The sequence below is a fragment of the Patagioenas fasciata genome, chromosome 6, assembly GCF_037038585.1.
Source record: "Patagioenas fasciata isolate bPatFas1 chromosome 6, bPatFas1.hap1, whole genome shotgun sequence".
NCBI lineage: Eukaryota > Metazoa > Chordata > Aves > Columbiformes > Columbidae > Patagioenas > Patagioenas fasciata.
Genome location: NC_092525.1, coordinates 17,568,615 through 17,586,812, shown reverse-complemented (window position 1 = coordinate 17,586,812; position 18,198 = coordinate 17,568,615). Strand labels below are relative to the sequence as shown.

Sequence of the window (18,198 nt, the reverse complement as noted above, 5' to 3'; positions counted from 1 at the left end):
GTAGGGAAAGAAAGTTCAGAGAAAATGTTAATCTGTGCAGGAAACAGGTTAGTGACAGCTGGTACATGAAAGGCTAAGTACTTGATGCCTTTTTTGTCTCAGTCTTTGCAGACAGAGCCTTGTACCGCATGCCCACCAGCCTGCTTGGGAAGGAGAGTGATGGAAAGCAATGGGGGAGCAGCGGGTTAGGGGCGACCTAGAGGAGGTGCATGTGTTCAAGTCCATGGCCTTGGGCAGGATTCAGGCTGGAAAAGCTGGATGATGTGACTATAAGGTCACTGTGTGCCATTCATGGAAAACTGTGGTGCTTGGGAAGGTCTGTGACAGCAGAAAAAGGTCAATTTTTGAGAAAGGTGAAGGGGATTTGGAGAACTGTGGACTGGTCTGACTCTTCTTGGTCACTGGAAAGGTCACAGAGGGCATCCAGTGGAGTCTGTTTCCAAACATGTGAAGGACAAGAAAGTGCATTGGGAACGGTAAATACAGATTTGCCAAGGGCAGATTGTGCTTGAAAACCCTGACCTGCTTCTGCAAGGGCTACGGGTCGCCTTGCTGTGGGGTCATGTGGGCTGTGGGTGGCTGTACCTGCTGCGATAGGTACCTTGGCACCATGTCCCACAGCATTCCCATCTGGAAGCTGAGGTGACGCGGACCCAACAAATGGACTGTTAACGGGGTTGGATGTTGCTGGAGCACCAGGCTCTAAGGCTGGTGACGAAGGCTGCGTGTCCAGTCGGTGGCTGATGACTGGAAGGATGTGGGGTGTCTATCAGTGCCCTACAGCTCCTTGAGGATGTGGTAGAGTCCCAGCAGCATCAGGCTGATGTTGGTGAGGACCTGGGGGCAGCCCAGCTCAGATGGCCTCGCGAGATCCCCTCCAGGCAATTTGTGTGACTCTGCGGTGGAGAGGTGCCTTCTGCAGCTCACAGAGAAGGACAGGCACCTCTGGAGGGTGATTCAGCCCCTCGCAGCAGTCGTGCTCAGAATAGACCAGGATCACCCCTTGGAGGTCCCGGCCACTTTCCACTGACTGTGCGAGGAACTTAGGTGATTAACTTTTAGACAGCTAAAGATAGCGCAGATGAGCCCCTCCCCACCCCGGTGACATTTCTCCTGGCTTATATTACTGCGGATCGGCGTTGCTCAGATTACATCGCAGCTGGCTCGGTGCTGGGGTGGTGAGTGCCTTGGCTGTTCACTCGGAAACAACGCTGCTACTATGGCAGTGGAGTGACCATTGGGCATCTCCTGCGCTGCACGGAGAGCCCGAGTCACGCCGCAGGCATTCCTCCCATCACCGTCAGCCTCCTCCGTGGTGCTTACGTGAGCTGTGGCCTCTGCCTTCTTGGGATGGCTGCAGTGTGGGGATGTGAAGCCGTTTGGTTTTGTGCTCTTCCCAACAGGCAGGAGGTTTTTTCTTTCTCCCTTCCATGTTGCTTTCTGTGGTCCCCCTGCCTTCGCCTGGCGAGACGTCTCTGCTTGCTCCCCAGAGTCTTCCAGTTTGAACCTGGATGTGTCCTTGACAATCTTGTGTTTTAATCACTGCCTTGGCATCTTCAGCAGTTTTGGAGCTGTTTTTCTAGGGGCTGAATTTTCCCAGCAGAACTTTCAGGGCAGCTGAAGTGGTGTGTCCAGAAAAGACCTGTCTTTAACTAGGGAACTTAGAATGCCAGGCTCCTCAGCAGTGTAACAGAAAAGTTTATTTCTTCTGCTGCTTGTTGCTTGGCCTTATTTTGCCAGAGATTGTAGCGCATGTCAAACACTTTCATGAACAATTACAGTATCACAAACGTTATTCCTGGCAGCAGCATCTCACTCATTTCCTGTCATTTTTCGCCATTAGCGGTAGAAAGCTTTCACTTCATTTTTTTTGTCTCTATCTTCGTCTGTCATCTCTGAATACAGACTCCATTGTCTCTGCTGTGTTTGAGCCCCTGTTAAGGTTTTGCCTGCGTTCCCTCACAGCTGGATCTCCTCCAGTGCCACCTCTCCAGCCTACCTCTAGCAGCAGCTTTGCCAGTCGATCCCATCTCATCCCATCCTCTCTTTGCAGGGATTTCTCCACTTTGGCCTCTCTTACTACATCTCATCTATTAACGCTGGGTAACAGAAAATTTCTAAAGCATTCTAAGCGTTTCTATAATCACTTTTTTTGCTAAAAGTGTTCCTTGCTCTCTGTTTGTTGGCATGCCATGCCCATGCTGTAGCAGCCTGCTCGTCTCCTGCCAAACTTGAGCACCCGCTACCCTGCTCCCAGTCTCTATCCGGTGCCCAGCACCGTGTCAGGGAGCAAACAACTAGCCCTTCGCTCTTATTCCCACCTCCCTTGTGCACTGCAAATGTGAGAAACATGAGAGGGGACAGCTAGAGTTACTGGTCAAACTGGAGTCCCAAAAATACAGTCGGGAGTGGGGAGAAGGGCAGGATCATCCATTTGTTCAGGGAGTTGCTCAAGAATGTACTGGCTCCACCTGTTCCACAGGTGCTGGGGCTTTGTGCCTTTCCTAGTACATCTGCACTTATCTTTGCAAAAGATATAATTAGCGTCGTTGCACACAATGAAGTGTTGGGGGGGTGGGAGGTGCATCTCGGTCCGCTGTCGTTCCCATGATTTTAGATGACTCTGTAATTCCAGCCCCACGGTCCAGCACGAGTGTCTGTGGGCTACAAGAGGGAACACGTTCATGTGACATTGGGTAGTACTGCTGGATACATCTTGCTCTTGAATAATACCTTCTTTTAGGTACATTTCTAGCTTTTGTGCTTGAGAAGAAGTTAAAAATCTGGTCCGTAGACTCCCTGGGTATTGAAAAACGTGTGGCATCTGTAAAATAAACCTGTAATTACAGGATACAGGGTTTTTTCAGTGCTTGCAATTTGTAAGACAATGCTGTCAGACTGGGACGTTTTCATTGCAGATTTTAAGTGAATCACTGCAGTTGTGCTCTGTACCTTTGATTTTGTTTCCTGTGAATTTTCAAACCAAGCTACAAAACAGTTTTCCCAAATATATTTGCTGGATCTGTTAGAACAATGGCTTTAATTCGAGGAAATAGCTCTCTGCTCATGGGTAGTCAGGAGTGCACTAACAGGATACATTAAACAAATAAATTATTTGGTGTCAGTTATTCACTCCGCATTGTCAAGGGTAAATATGTAAACATGTCCGCACAATCTGTAAGCAACCACAGATACATTAGGCAAGGCAAAGGGTAAATGGCTGACAGCTGCACAAGTCCCTGTTCCGTCAAGTTTTGGCATGTCCTTTGTTGATAAACCTGTTTGACTGAACACACTCCTGGGTTTTAGAGTGATGCTAGACACTGGCTAGTAATTATTGCAGGGTATATAACGAATCTCGCTTTCTGAAGTAAAAGTAGCCATGTTCTTTTGCTGGAGGGAGCAGCTTTGGTGATCTGGATCTACATGACTTTTGTTTAAGCCAGGACCACATGAGTGCCTTGTTGAACCATACAGGCAACTCTCCCTTTTTTTTTTTTCCTTCTCCTCCTCCTTTCTTTTTCTCTCCTCCAACCTGCATCAGGACTTAAAATCAAACAGGTCTCAGTTGAAGCACTGATGAGTTCAGCTGGTGGATCAGCCTTTTGTGGATCAGACTGTACATGAGGATCCCACCAAGAGAGTTCTGCCAGCTTGCTTGGATAGGAGCTTTTAGTCACTAGGAGTCAAGGGCTGAGAAATGTAAAAGAAGCCTTCAGGAAACATTAATGCTATCGATACTGCTAACAAAATAATAACCTGTCATCCACATGATTAACTAAAGGATCTCCCTTCTCTCCTTAATCTTATTATGTCATCTATAATAATGACAACAGTTACAATACCCTATAATATAGTATGTTATATAACTAAAAAAATGGGTTGTCTTCAAGTCCTTTGAATTCTAAGCGATAAAGACTCCTAATGTATATTGTTATGATTTTTAAGACATTTCCACATCTGAATGCGCTTTTATTTTTTTATGTTGTAAATTATTTTAAATATCTGTAAATAAGCAAAAGAATGTGGCCAGACCTATGGGCCAGGGGTTGTGTCCTTTGGATTCACACTGAGAAGTACGTACATTTTGATATCGCACCCTTCATGTTACTTTCAAGCACTTCTAGGAGTCGGGAGCCTAGGAGTGTGCGTTCAGACATTTCCTAAAGCAGAGTTTTCGGTGCTTGCAGGCGGTTTCATGCCCCAGGATAAACATTTACATGTTCCCATAGAAGGACACGAGGACTTCAGAAGCCCCAGCTCACCTAAGAGCCGAGTTCACCCAACCCACTGATTATTGCCCGTTTGTTTTCCTGTCACTAGTGGGAATTAGAAAGCATTTTCTTCTCTAATATTTGTACTTTAATCTTCTGTTTCTTATGAGTGTTTGGCTGCTTTGGGTTGTGTTGAATTTTATCAGCTTGTTAAACGTTCAGGGAACATTTCAGTGCCCGTTGCCACGCTGTACATATTGGATTTGGGAACAGATCCAGTAAAGCCTTTCTAAGGCAAAAGTGAGCAACTGCTCTTATTAATATTACTTTTAAATGAACAGATTTGATCCCGAGTCTGAATTGTTGTTGAGGTAAGGTTTAAGACAGAGTGATAATATTTTTTAATTAAATCAACTGGAATCACTGGAAAATGGGCACTTTGGTGACCTCAGCACCATCCTTTCAGATGAATTCCTGCTCTGAAGGCTGGGAAGGACAGCCCCAAACCTTCAAGATGTTTATAATTATAAAGTAGCTCCAATTTATTGCAGCCAGGATGCAATTAAAAGTAAATAACCCAGAAGATGTCTTACTGGCACTGTAAACAAGTGGCTTTGCATGTGGAATGGGATAGATGGTGGTAAAGTTGGGCAGACGGCCGTAAGCTGCAGCGCTGTGGTTTTTACTATTCATTGTAAAAGTTTCTCTTTGAATTTTTTGGCACAGAAAGCAGCACTTGCTGATGTAGACTATAAAGGGTGTTTTGAATCTTCAACTCTACATGCCTAAGGTTTATGTACGAAGTTACAATCCATCAGAAGTGACTATTTATTTTCTTAGTGGAATTAGGAATTAAGTGTTTATCAGTACGGTCAGTCCATAATCTGATCTTTTAAGAGCTGAGGAGAGCTGAGTTTGTAAAAATGTCTGCAAATATTTGCATTCAACATTTCTCGTCTGCCAGATTGGTCAATCCGTTCACAAGATAGAAACCCATTATAATATTAGCCTGCTAGATCATGGAAAGCTTAATTATTTGGCACCTGCAATATGCTTCTGAGCGAAGGGGAGAACTGCAACTCCTCTCCAACTTTTTTAACTGATCTGGTATTTTGGCCACTCTTAAAACTTTTTAGCCTTTACACTTTGTGCCAGAAGCAGGACATGCTATGTCTGAACGTATTTGTTTAAAGGAAACTGGGGTGACAAGAGAATTGAGGGAATTGGGCGAGAGAAAAACTCACTTGGAATTTTGACCTTTGGATCTAGTTTTAAGCGTTTCCTGACTTGTTTTATCTCGTGTATAAGCCAAGGGCAAAACCACCGTCCGCTCCTGCAGCTTGGGGACAAGTCTCTGCTCGCTGCCTCGCTGCGTTTGGGGATGGGATGGGGGACACAGAGTGTGTGGGTGACCAGAGGAACTGGGCTGCAGCGGCAGATAACGTTGTCCTCGTGCTCGGAGATAGCCCAGCTGGCGGCGAGGGGTACTTTTCAAGTATTTGAGATGAAAAAAAAAAAAACCTCAAGTTCATATTCATTAGCAGCTCTCTCCGTGAGCAAATGATAGCATGGTCAAGTCAGCAAACTGGAAAAATCTTCTAAAATGGGCTAAGTCACTTCTCTAGTAGAGATACTGTGTGTTTCATCACCCTACAGAGATGAAAAAGAAACAGGTGGCAAAAAATACCAGAAATGCAGTTGTTACAAAATACTGGCGCATAAATGAGTTGCATTTAAGTACGCTGGAGTGTTCCAAGTGCCAGCGGAAAAATATCGAACAGTTTGGTGCCTCTGAAGGCTCGGCCAGGCTGTCCTTGGAGGGACTGGCAGCAAGTCAGGTCCAGTGACGAAATGTCACCTCAGTTCCTGCTAAATTGCCGTCAGGATTGAAAAGTCGTGCACAAACACCATGTAATATTTGCAAAACTGAAACAAACTCCTTTTGTTAATTAGTCCTTTATTCTGTCTTGGAAATTATTTCATGTAGGGCACTAGAAAAAAAAAAATGACGGAAATGCCAGTTATAATTTTACGGGTAAGGGCTCGGTTATGCAACATCCAAATATAAACTGAAACATGATCCAGTTGAAGACACGTCATGCAGTATTCCAGGAGCCTTATCCAGAAACTGTGGGACTGCTTCCGTAAGTGACCACGCGCGTCAGCTCTGCTGGGAAGGTTATCGAAGCCTGTGAGTGGAGAAGGTTTCGGGGTGTTTCTGGCAGAGGGTGTTGCGCTCCTGAAGTCAGTGGGACTCTCACCGTGCCTTGAGGGAACGAACACGTCATGGAACGTCTCAGCTTCTGTTTACTGTTTATTCCAATCCCTGTAGGGACACTAGACACCGCTCAGCAAGAGAACCCCAATGCACTTCATCTGACGCTGCATCTTCTTCTCCCCCTGCTGTTTTTTAGGGTTCCTCTGTTCTCCCACTTGCATTTTAACCCCACCATCCCTTCCAGTCCCAACACAGCCACCTCTGCAGAGGCAAATGCTGCTGTTGGAGGCAGTGCTGGCACCGTAGTGTCACGACATCGTACTTTCATGTATCGTGCGATGTTGAACACGGCACTGGCTGTGCCCTCTGCGGGGGCTGATGCTGCAGGGCTGCTGAGCGAGGTGTGAGTTGCCACGTCAGGAAGGTGTTGGGTTCTGCTATGAAGTCCGTTTTCCCTTATCGGTACCAAAATGTTCATTTTAAAATATTCAAATGTGATTAATGTGGTGTATATGTATCTATGAATATTAACTGTTAAGAAAGTTAGAAAATCTGCGTTATTTGCTTTTAAGATCATTCCCACAGAAAGCTATTACTTTCGTAGAAAAGCAACTTCTAAATGTCTTTAAATCTGTTACTTGTGGATAGCTGTGAACTTAGAACATTGCATCAGGGACTAGGAATATGTATTTTAATTTTACATGCTGTTTTTCAAAAACACCTGGTGCAAATTTAGCCTCATCCGTGGAATCATAGCCTTCACAATTTATTTGTAAATAGTTACAAGTTAACAAACAGGGCGTTAGCAGAGTCGCATGTACCCAGGGAGGGCTGGTTTCATCCAAACTGGGGTTTCCAGGTTGGTTGGTCTCAGATTGGGTCACTTAGGAAGTGCCTTAGGAGAGAGTTACCAAGTTTCTAAGAAGGCTTTTCCTTCTGTTGAGGACGATAAGTGTGTTTTCTTCGACTTGACTGTCTAATTTCTTGAAACTCGTAGGAAGATGGTGTCTTTGACGTAGTTACTGGCTGAGCAGTGGGTTCAGAGATGACTGAGGAAGGAGGGGAGGGCAGGAAGGGGGGAGAAGATGAAGGACATGGGACACCTGGAGGGATGCACCATCAGAGCCCCAGTTCACAAGACTCATTTCCTTAAGAAAATGAGTGAAGAAAAGAACAGATTAGTCAAAACGAAAAGGTACTTCAGAATTTAAGAAGAGCAGCCCAAGGATGCAGGTGATTTATCTTTCCCTGGAGCTGTGGGCAGGCCAGTGGAAATCGGTAGAAAAAACAAGTTCTGAAAGAAACTTAACAGTGCTTTTTTATGGAAACACACTTCTAGACTGGGTGGTAAACAGCTTTTGAACAGCAGCAGATCTCACCTTTCTTTTTCCTTAAGATGACACTTAGCAATAACTGTTTACTATCACTTCATCTTTGCCATTGAAATTACTACAGATATTTTAAGTGGCAGTTTTCAAAAAATCTGCATTTAAATCGCTAATCTATTGTCCTCTAAATGTTTTTGTTGAAGAGGCCTAAGGAAGTGATAACAGTCATATTTTTACATGGGTAAAACAGCCTTCAGCGGGAAGGGGTCCCTCTGTTCACAGGCATCCTTCAGGTAGCCCCACTGAAACCAAGCAGAAGACACCAGTGGGACGGCTTATTTTGCACAACTGGCCAGATTTGCCATGCTAAAAGTGCTAAAAAAACCCCATTTAGAATGTATAAAACATTCATTGTATTTTTATCTCATCCTCTAATAACAAAAATTTAAATAATTCAGAGCTGTCAGTAGCCTAGTACCAACCCATTCACTCTGTACTTAAGCCCTGAAGTTTCCTCTTTTCATAATTCACATTGTTCTCTGTAACAGCTAATATCTTTCCTTGATGGTCTGGGGTTTTTTTCCCCCCTTTTATTACACAAAACTCAGATTACAAAGTAAGGGAATAGCCCGAACTCCTTCTAAGATCTGGGGAAAGTAAGTCCTTCCATATCAAGTGTAGATGAGTCCTGGTCTTGTGTTGCCATGATGGTTCTGTTGGAGGTGAAGAAGTGAAGGGACAGGGACAGCAGGTCCTGCAACCCTGATGCTGGGCAAGGCTGGAAGTCCCCAAATAGCTGAAATTAGGATCTGGTGCCCTAGTGAGCCAGTTCCTTCTCCTGCTACAGGAATGCACACACAACTCCTGCCATGGTTGCACGTTGTGGTTGCACAGTGTGGTTACACGCACAACTCTGTTTCCTGCAAAACAGGAGAACATCGTAGAATAACGCAGTACAGTTCATTATTTAAACATATGGTCAGCTCCTCTTTAGTTTGTCTGAGATTATTTTTTTCGTGTCCCTAAAATCATGACTTAGCCTGTGGGAGTTTTATCAATGCAAACATTTTTTTTTTTGTTACAAGGAATTTGAGCCCTTCTAGGTCAGCTAATTTACATGATAAAGTAGTTGATAGAGAACATGCATGTTATTAGGGAAAATACGCCCAAGTTCTGTGTGTTTTGGCTATTTCCACCTGCTTTTTGATATATGTATCACAGAAGTATGCAAGAATGAGACTACTTGCCATGTTTGGAGCTCTGTGAGTACAGAAGAAAAGAAAACATTCACTTTCAATGACACAAAGATTCAGATTTACTGAATCTTTAAAACGTGTCTGTGCCCCGAGCTCCCTGCGAGTTCATTTCTGAGTTACTCTTTGGCAGTGTTTATTTTCTGCCAGGTAGTCTCAAACATTGAACATATGGTCTCTATACAATACTTACTGATGGAGTTCATTGCTTTATGGGTATGGTGGATGGCGTGAAGTGCGGTCCCCTCCCTGGGCACATGGGGGGTGACAGTGGAGGGTGACAGCCCTGCTGGGAGCACACCCAGAGCTGTTCCAGCGGGCATTCCATAGGGAGGGCAGTGGCACACACGTATATGGGGCATATGTGTGTACAGCCTCTGTGCTATACAGCAGATACTTTGCTGAGTGTATATCATAGCAATCCTGACCTCTGATGTCACTGTTACCTGCTCAGCCAGTGCCATTAGAAATGCTGAATCCATTAACTTTGACGGATTTATGGGGTAAGCATATGTCACTGGTATTATGAGAAGCAGTTACATTCATGGGGAGATTTTATGATTCACTGTATCCGCTTATGTAAACCTTAACTTTTACGCTGAGAGCCGCTCGGGAGCACGTTGTCCTGCTGGCAGGGTCAAGGAGCAGAGTTCGGTGGGAACAGGGGCCAGTGGGGTTGGGGGGCAGAGCTGGCAAGGCTGGGGTGCAGGGCCTGTTGGGGAGCACAGGCAGGTGGCACTGGGGAGCAGGACTGGTGGAGCTGATGGCCAAGGCTGGTGGGGAGCCAGGGCTGGGGAGCAGAGCTGGTGGGGTTGGGGAACAGGGCCAGGTGAAGTTGTGGAGGAGGACTAGGGGGGGCTGGGAAGGAGGGCTGGTGTGGCTGGGAACAGGATGAGGCATGGTCGGGGAGTGGGACCAGGCACGGTTGAGGAGCAGGGCTGGTGAGGCTGGGGAACAGGGGCTGTTAGGGATCAGGACCAGGCAGGCTGGGGAACAAGGCTGGTGGGGTTGGGGAGCAGGGCTGTTGGAGATCAGGACCAGGCAGGGCTGGTGGGGAGCAGGGCTGGTGGGGCTGGGGAACCGGCCCGGGTATCCCCGGGTCGGGGAGCGGTGCTGGCTCAGAACCAGCATCGCGGGCAGCGGCGGGGGCGGCTCCGTTCTCCCCCGGTGCCCTCGGATCCTCTCCGGATACCCCCCAGGAGCTGCGCGGGGGCCGGCGCTCCCGGAGCCGCAGCCCGACCCTTCCCTGCCCTGCCCGGGGGGCGCCCGGTTCCCCGTCCCGCAGGGGCGGGGCGGGTCGGGGCGGGCCGGGGCGGGCGGCGGGGGACGGGGCTGGACCGGGTGCCAGCGGCGGGCGGGGATTTGCTCGCCGGCGGCGAGGGGAGCGCAGCATCGGCCGCATGATGAGGGAGCGGTGCTGCACCTCCGGCGGGGCTGGCGGCGGCTCGGGCGGCCCCGGCATGGAGAGGCGGCCGTCGCGCCAGCCCGACTACATGTCCGTCTGCCTCTTCGCAGAGGAGCCCTACCAGAAGCTGGCCATGGAGACGCTGGAGGAGCTCGACTGGTGCCTGGATCAGCTGGAGACCATCCAGACCTACCGCTCCGTCAGCGAGATGGCATCCAACAAGGTGAGCCGAGCGGCGGGGGGCATGCGGAGCGATGCGGAGCCGGGGGGGGGATGCGGAGCCGGGGTGGATGAGGAGCGGTGCACGGCAGCCTGATACCCGGTCCGTCTGCGCGTCTGTACCGGGGAGAGACTCCCAACTTACTCGCGGGGAAAGAGCTGCGGGTTTCCCCCGCAGAGGTACGGCCAGAAAAAAAAAACTGGGGGTGGGACGGCGTGGGGAGAGCAATCCGTACCGCTGGGCTCATTTCTGAGAAGTTAAAAGAGGTTTCAATTAGCGCCGGTCCCTTCGGAACCGATATTAGCAGAAACATTGAAAATGCCCGCGTTTAACAAATTATCACTTCAAAAGTTAATTATCTTCATTGTTGTCCGTCCGTAATGATGGAAACATTGTGGTACGTTATTTTATTGCTGTTTTGTCTTTCTGTAAGCGTTTAATTTTGTTTTTAATGTGGTGGGCTGGCTCGGCACCGCCTGCCGGCACATGCTGAGGGTGCGAAGTCGGAGATTGTGCACGGGGAATGAGCGTCGAGAGGGGCTGCCCGGGACTTTTATTTTAGTTTTTAATGCGCCGTTAACGAAAGGAGAGTTTTGAGCTTTTCTGCGATGAATTAGGCGCTAAAATAAAGTAAGAAAAGTACAGCGTGCTAAAAGTCAGAGGAGCAGGAGGGAGAGGATACTGAGAAGCAGTAGAGAGGAGAGCGAGCGAAACCCGAGTGCTGCACACCCGTCTCTGGGCGACTTTTGGGAGCTGATGTTCCTTGCCCCCAGCCCCTCCCGGTGCTGCAGATGGACTCCCCAGCCCCGTCCTGGTCCTGGTCAGCCACAGCATCGCAGCTGAATTTTGTTTCAGCATCTCCCCCAGTCAGCCCTTCCTTCGCCTGGGTGGTTGGTGCTGGTGGAGCCGCTCCCTGCCCCGGGGCCGGAGCCGCCTCCCCGCCGCGATCGCAGCCGCTGCCCGGGGCAGCGCTTGGCTGCCAGCGGAGCCTTCACACCTCCGGGACGGGCTGCCTGCTCCCCATCCCCAGGCCTGCTTTTGTTTTTTGCGTTTGTTTTTATTCCAAATGGCACTTTCTGCCCCATGCAGTGCTGCTTGCTGATGCAGCAGGTCCCGCAGCCCCAGGCTGGGCTCACTGGGCTGTGCCCTTGGTCACTTGCCACGGTTAAACCCAGTCCTGAGTCGTACCGCAAGAACCTGATGCTCTCATGTATATATTTATTTTTCCTAATTGGAAATTAATGAAATTAGAAACGCTGAATCACAAAATTGATTTTATGGAAAAGTTGAGCAAAGAAATCCCATGTTATTTCAGCTTCCTCCTCTGTTAGTGATTACCACGACATGCAGGGGCAAAGGAAGCAATAAAAGTTTTGTAGATCGAGCTTTCAAGAAAGGAATATTATGATTTTTTGTGTTGGGGGAAGCCAAGGTGAAAGTTTAAGAAGGTTTAAGCTGCAGAGGAGGCTGCAGCTCCAACATGGATGCTGATGCCCTTCATTTGAGGTTATTATTTTTTTGCTGAGTGCCAAATCTGGACTTGTGAAGGTAAAAGACTAACTAAATTGCTTAATGTAGTAATTAAAAGTTGTGGTCCCTCTGTGTGCAAATGGCTTACAGCTGAGTTGAGCAAAAGGTTCCCGAAACTTTGTTCTCTCATAACCAGTTTCTGAAATGCCTGCGTTTTTTTGGTCAACTTCCAGTATCGTTTTCATCTGTGAAAGAAAAGCAGAAAATGGCCTCACACTTTGCTTCCCTTTCCTCGTCGTCGGCAAACACTGACACAAATGAGTTCAGAGGTTTGTGGGTTTTGGGTTTCGGTGGCAGGGCTGCGATCTGCAGAGGGATCTTGCAGCGCGAGAAGCCGTTGGGCTGGACACGTGCATCTTCAGGAGGCGGCTGCAACCAACGGCCCTTACTTGGTCAGGTTTTCCCTTCGCCCAGGATCCCACTCGGCTCTCCGCCCCGGTCAAAGGCATTTAGATCTGTCACCGGTAAATAGCGAAACAGTCAGATGTTTTGAAAACAGGATGCTTGGGCTCCATGTTATTAAAGAAAAAACGGAAAGAGAAGCAATGTAGATAGGAAGAAAGCAAATAGACTCAGCATGCTCCCAAGTGCAAGAGCAGTATAAACAGTGACCTATCTTCCTGACCTCCGCGCTCGCCAAGTTCCTGGCCCCGCGCCACCCAAGCCAAACTACGTCATTTGAGACTGATAGTAGGCATGGCACAGCTGTTGCAAGTGTGACTCGAATTTCCTGTCTCCTTCCTGACAGACGTAGTTTAGAAAACCCAGGGTTGCAACAACAGCAGGCAGAGAGGGGAGGATCTCAGCATACGTGTTCGCAGGGGGATTCTCAGAAGTCCCGCAAGCAAAAAGGAATCGCTGGGGGGAAGCGCCATGCAGGACGGCATCCTGGCTGTAAGCTGATGGTTTTCGGAAAACAGCAGTTAAAACATGTGCGTATACTTTTTTAAGACATGAGTTAATTGCAGGAGAAGTGAGGAAATGAGCAGCTAATCTTATTGTGAGCTAACGAGCCTGATTGCACTGACATCAGTGTGAGCAGTGCTGCTCGCACAGTGGGACCCTGAAGCCCTGTGAGCGGGGATTGGACATAAAACTGGCAAAGAGGGAACGGCATTCCCCGGGTGAGCTGTCGTCGACGTCCATGAGTCCTGATGCGTTGCCAGAGCAGCGTCCGACCCGCAAACCAGCCTGGTTCCCATGCTGTTCCAGCCGCAAGCTTCTGCTAAAGAACAACTGACCATGCACAGTGCTCTTAACTCCCTAAATTAGAGGGAAAAAACCACTTGGAATTTATTTTCCTAACATTATACTAATGTTTTGGCATGAGCAGAGTATGGCACTGCAGCTTTGCAATGGAACAAAATTACCTGTAAAGTTCTGTAGGCACTCAGTGCTGCCTGCAGAAGCAAACCACACATATTTATATTCCTGTAACATATAGAATCTATTTTTTTCTGCGTTTATCACCCTGTCCAGCTTCCAGCTCAGGCAGCTGCTGTGTCTCAGAAGGATTTGTGAGTCATGGGCCAGCTGATAAAGAGGGGATATTTTCTCTCTCTTGGTGGCCACCCTGTAACGTTGCATTTGGCATTAGGCATCTGTCTGCAGCCTCGCTTGTCCTGCAGACAGAAACACAGGCCCCCTCAGCTCTATTACCTAATACAGCATGTGGGATTTGGGGGAGGACATGCTTAGTGCATCTCCCAAATAATTAAAAGGGCCAAGTGTTTTTCCCAGCTGAAGTGCTGGTCTTGCTAGCTCCCAAGTCTTTATGGGGCTGCGATCTCAGAGAAATGAGGGACAGAGAAAATGTGTTATTTCTCAAGAGCTACCTACCTGTCCTTGCAGGATACAGCCCAGATCACAGCTAAAATGGATGTATCTGAATGGACCTAAGCAGCACCTTTCCCTCTCCTTAAGTTAGACCAATCTTATTAGAGCTTTTTGCAGTCCATTGAGTAAGTAAACGGACAGGTAATGCGATTTGTGGTCTGTGGGGGTATTCCCATTTTGAGTAAACAAAAGTGATGTCATCAGGGTGCCTGCTTTATGCTCTCACAACTTCCAAAACGCGCTTCTCTCCCCAGACTGTTCCCTGGGGGACCCTTCCCTGCCAGCACTGCCCACGGAGCTACAAACACTGCCGAATAAATCCTTAAACTCTCTTATTTCAGCTCTTAAAGACATCTGCATTACTCCCAAGTGCTGAATAACACAACTCAACTCTTGCCACCCAAGGCCGTTTCCAGCCGGTGGCTCAGGGCAGCAGCAGACAGGGCTCTGCACCCCTATCTTGGCTGCTTGTGAGCCAGAACCCGCTAAGATAAACAGAACTGATTTCATTTTGCTTGTGTTTCAAAGGGCATTTCGGTCAGAAAAGAGGAGCAAGGCCGCACCTAGCTTTCAGGAGACAGTGGCTAAATAAACATCTGGACACTAATGTAAACTCCCGAGGTCCGCGGTGGAGGTCGAGTGCAGCGCGGGGCCAAGTGCCAGCAGCGTATGTGCCGGGCTGCACGACCTCCGCGCTCGCTTGCCCGTCCGCTGCCCGTCCATCAGCCCCGAACCTCATCCTCTTCGTACGTGATGTTTCGCTTAAGTGGTGCCGAGCTGTTTAGTCTTTCGCTTGCCTTTGCTGTAACTTCCTTTGTTTAATATGCTTTAAAATAGCCGAGCACCACACAAAGAGAGTCTTGTTCGCCTGTGCAGCAGGCAGCAAAACAAAGAGACGTCCACGTCTCCTGTTTTTACAAGCCGGGATGAATCACTGAGCTCCGCACACTGGTATTCCCCTCGCCTGGGGACTTGCGTTACGGAAACGGGGATCTGCGACTGGGAGAGCTCTCTGGAGCGCAGTGGCCGGTCGGAGCAGCCCTGGCATTGCTCTGCAGCATCGGTCCCTGCAGAGGTGCCCGTGTCGGGTTTGACGTCGGCATGTGGTGGTTAACTGTTTCTTAGACAATACAGCTGCTGTCTGCAGAGCAGGATGCTCGGTGCTCGATGAGAACTGCGGTAGGAGCTGTTTATACCTGAGGTTGTGAATATTCGCTTGATCTTTTATCTGATGGTGCTTGATTTGTTTTGAGGATCCTTGTTCTAGAGGACAGGGCACTGTATTTCTTAAGGCAAAGCTACGTGTGGTGCAGGAGCCGGGTTTTTTAACAGGGACACTTGGGAGCGGTGGACATGAGGTTCTAGTGAAGTTGCTGCTTGAGGAGGAGCTGGTGCTGGGTGGTGGCTCTGCCCAGACTGGGAAACCCCTCAAAGCTCCTCATGGATGTTCAAGACATGGGGAGTTGGATCTGAGTCATCTCCTGTGTATGACTTCTCATTGCTATCATAAATGGACTTTTAGGGTTGCTGTCTCTAGTCAGGCTAGGCATGAGGAAGAAATCTTTTACAACAAGGGTGGTAGAACACTGGCCCAGGTTGGCCAGAGAGGTGGTGGATGCCCCATCCCTGGAGACATTCCAGGCCAGGCTGGACGGGGCTCTGAGCAACCTGAGCCGGTGAAGATGTCCCGGCAGGAGTGGCACTGGGGGAGCTGGGAAGGTCCCTTCAACACAAACTATTCTCTGATTCCATGTCTCTGTGTCCCTCCTATTCCTCCCCTCTTGCTCTTTGCCAACTTAAATAAATCATTCTGATAATATCAAATATATCATAAGGGTGGAGTGGAATAGTGGGACCACACATGGGCTTATTTAACAATCTTAACAGCTTGGTCTTACAAGCCCTCTGGGCTGGCAGTTTCTGGATATCTTGGTTAAGATGGTTCAAATATTTAATAGGTGAAGCACTGGAAAGCTGCACCATTGTCTGTAAAGAGCCAGTGCAGCGTCAGGAGCCAGTGCCACTGGTGGGGACCCTCCTGGAGCGAAGTGACCTTGAGTGGCAGATGCTCTCCCATCCCCTGGGACCGGTGGGTAAAGGGATGGGAAGAGCGGATCTCATGGCCACACACTGTCTGTGCTGCTGGCGCACACTGAGAGGGCCACAGCAGAGATGAAGACTTCGGGGTTCGAATTTTGCTTCGAATCCATCTTCCTAGGAGCCTTTCTGGAGATCTGCCATCCTCCAGGACGCAGCGGAGCCCAGGACCTTCTAGCATGGCCTTGAAACATTTCTGCTTGTACTTGGATGCAATGGGTTTTAAAGTTCTGCATTCTCAGACTTCTACGTTATAACACATTAGGGTGGGGCTTAAATAAATAATAGCTCAAAGGCAGGTTCGAAGTGAATCATGATTTGAGGGCAGGACTAGTGAATGACTAACTGTTCAGAGTAGTGACCTCTCTGGAAGTGAAGTGGGGATATTGGGGATACGGGAGATCTCAGAGGAGAAGCATCACTTAAAATGGGAGCAGGCTGTGAAGGATTCCAAAGCAGGATTTAATCCTCAGAGCAGTCCTAATCCTGACCCTGATTTCGTGAACCGGGCCGATTTCCAGAGCCTGACTCCAAACTCCTCGGTTTTTACCCAGGTGTAGAGCAACAGGTTTTGGTGGGGCAGCCGGTGATCTAAATATTTGCGCTAAGTGAAACTTAATTGAAAGATATCGTGTTATCAAAGGCAGAACGTGTTGTGGAGATGTATTGGTTTGAAAGCCCTTAATGGGAGAGATGCCTTTGATTAAAGCCTTTGCTGTGTGTTTAAAGCAAACAAATGAGAAGTGCCTCACCTTGCTGCTGGTTTAGCGCAGCTGGGCAAATGCTACATAAAAATTATTCTGCAAATCATTTGCCTATCTCTATGTGAGAAGGATTTTTCATTTAAATATATTTACATTAATTATTACCTTCTGTTTGGTTTTGGTGCTTGCATTAGGCTCAGTTTCATTTTGGCAGGACCTGTGTTTTTTTGCGGGGGGATGCTGTATTGTAGAGCTACACTGACTTGTTAAGCAGGACTCACACTTTGTCCTGTGTTTTCTGAAGCAGACAGACTTCTCTTCTGTCGATAAAAAGTCACCAGAGTTTTTCTCATTATGGGCATCTTGGAAGAATCGTCTCAGGGCACAAAGTATTTGAATTTTCCAAAGCCTGTTCTCCTACTCAGGTAAAACCCCAGCTGGATTTGCCTAAATGATGACTGCAGAGCCCGACTCGAATTTAAATTAACTTGAAGTTGCTGCTTCATACGTTTTAAAAGATCCCATGTTTAATTGCATTGCACTCTTGTTAAATGACAAATGCTCTTCCCTCTCAATTATTTTTATTTGTTATTTTGTGGGGGTTTGTTTGTTTGTTTGTTTGTTCCTGAAGACTGAAAATATAATCTGGGCATATTTCATTCGAATGTCCAGCATCTCCTGGCGGTGCCTGCGGCGGGGGAGGCTCTGGTTTGCGGGCTCTCTCTTTACGTCGTCGTTCGGCTTCCTTTGGCACCGTCACTGTGGTTTGCATGGGTGTGACTGACAGAAGATTTTGGTCTGAGATCTGCAGGCTCCTGGAGCACTATCTGCTCCGGAGGCCACAGATGTTGTCAGCTGCTCAGGTCTTTCTTTAATCAACTTTTATGTCAACAAACAAGCTGCTGTAGGTTTTAATTTTGCCGTTGCTTCCTAGCCTGCAGCACGGGCTGGTGCTCATCAGCTCTTCTTCCTGATTTTCCTTTTGCAGTTAACACGACAAACCTTTTCTCACCCGGTAAAACTCTAGAAAACTGATTTTGCAGAACAAGTGGTTTTGCTCATTTCTGCTTTTACTCACTCACCTCTCACTCGAGTGAAGAATAAAAGTGGCGCTGAGATGAAAACGTGGTGGGGATGCTCACCAGACTGCGCTCAGCTGCTCCGAGAGACGTGGAGTTTCCCCTGGCCTGTAGCTTGCAGTTTATGTGGTCCTCCCTCCTTACTGTGCAGTTTGGTTTATGTTACAAAATGCACCTTTTGGGGATGGAGAAAGAGCAGGTCCAAGGGGAGTTGCTGTCTGATGAAGAGCTCCTGCCATGCACAGTTTTACCAGGTGAAGGGTTTTGCTGTCAGGCCTTTTTTGCTGCTTACTGGTAAGGAAATTAAACCAAAA

General features: G+C 48.0%; 1 protein-coding gene across 6 annotated transcripts in view; it reads left to right on the top strand.

Moving 5' to 3' along the window:
* PDE4B (phosphodiesterase 4B) overlaps positions 1 to 18,198 on the top strand; it is a 200,432-nt gene that overhangs the window by 163,638 nt on the left and 18,596 nt on the right. For 4 of the 6 annotated variants that reach the window (XM_065841890.2, XM_065841891.2, XM_065841892.2 and 1 more), the window contains one exon: positions 10,529 to 10,641. In XM_065841890.2, coding sequence (XP_065697962.1) covers positions 10,529 to 10,641 — 113 coding nt within the window. Of the gene's footprint in view, positions 1 to 10,481; positions 10,642 to 13,055; positions 13,101 to 18,198 lie in introns of those variants that run through there. The other 2 variants (XM_071810065.1, XM_071810064.1) reach the window with 2 other exon arrangements.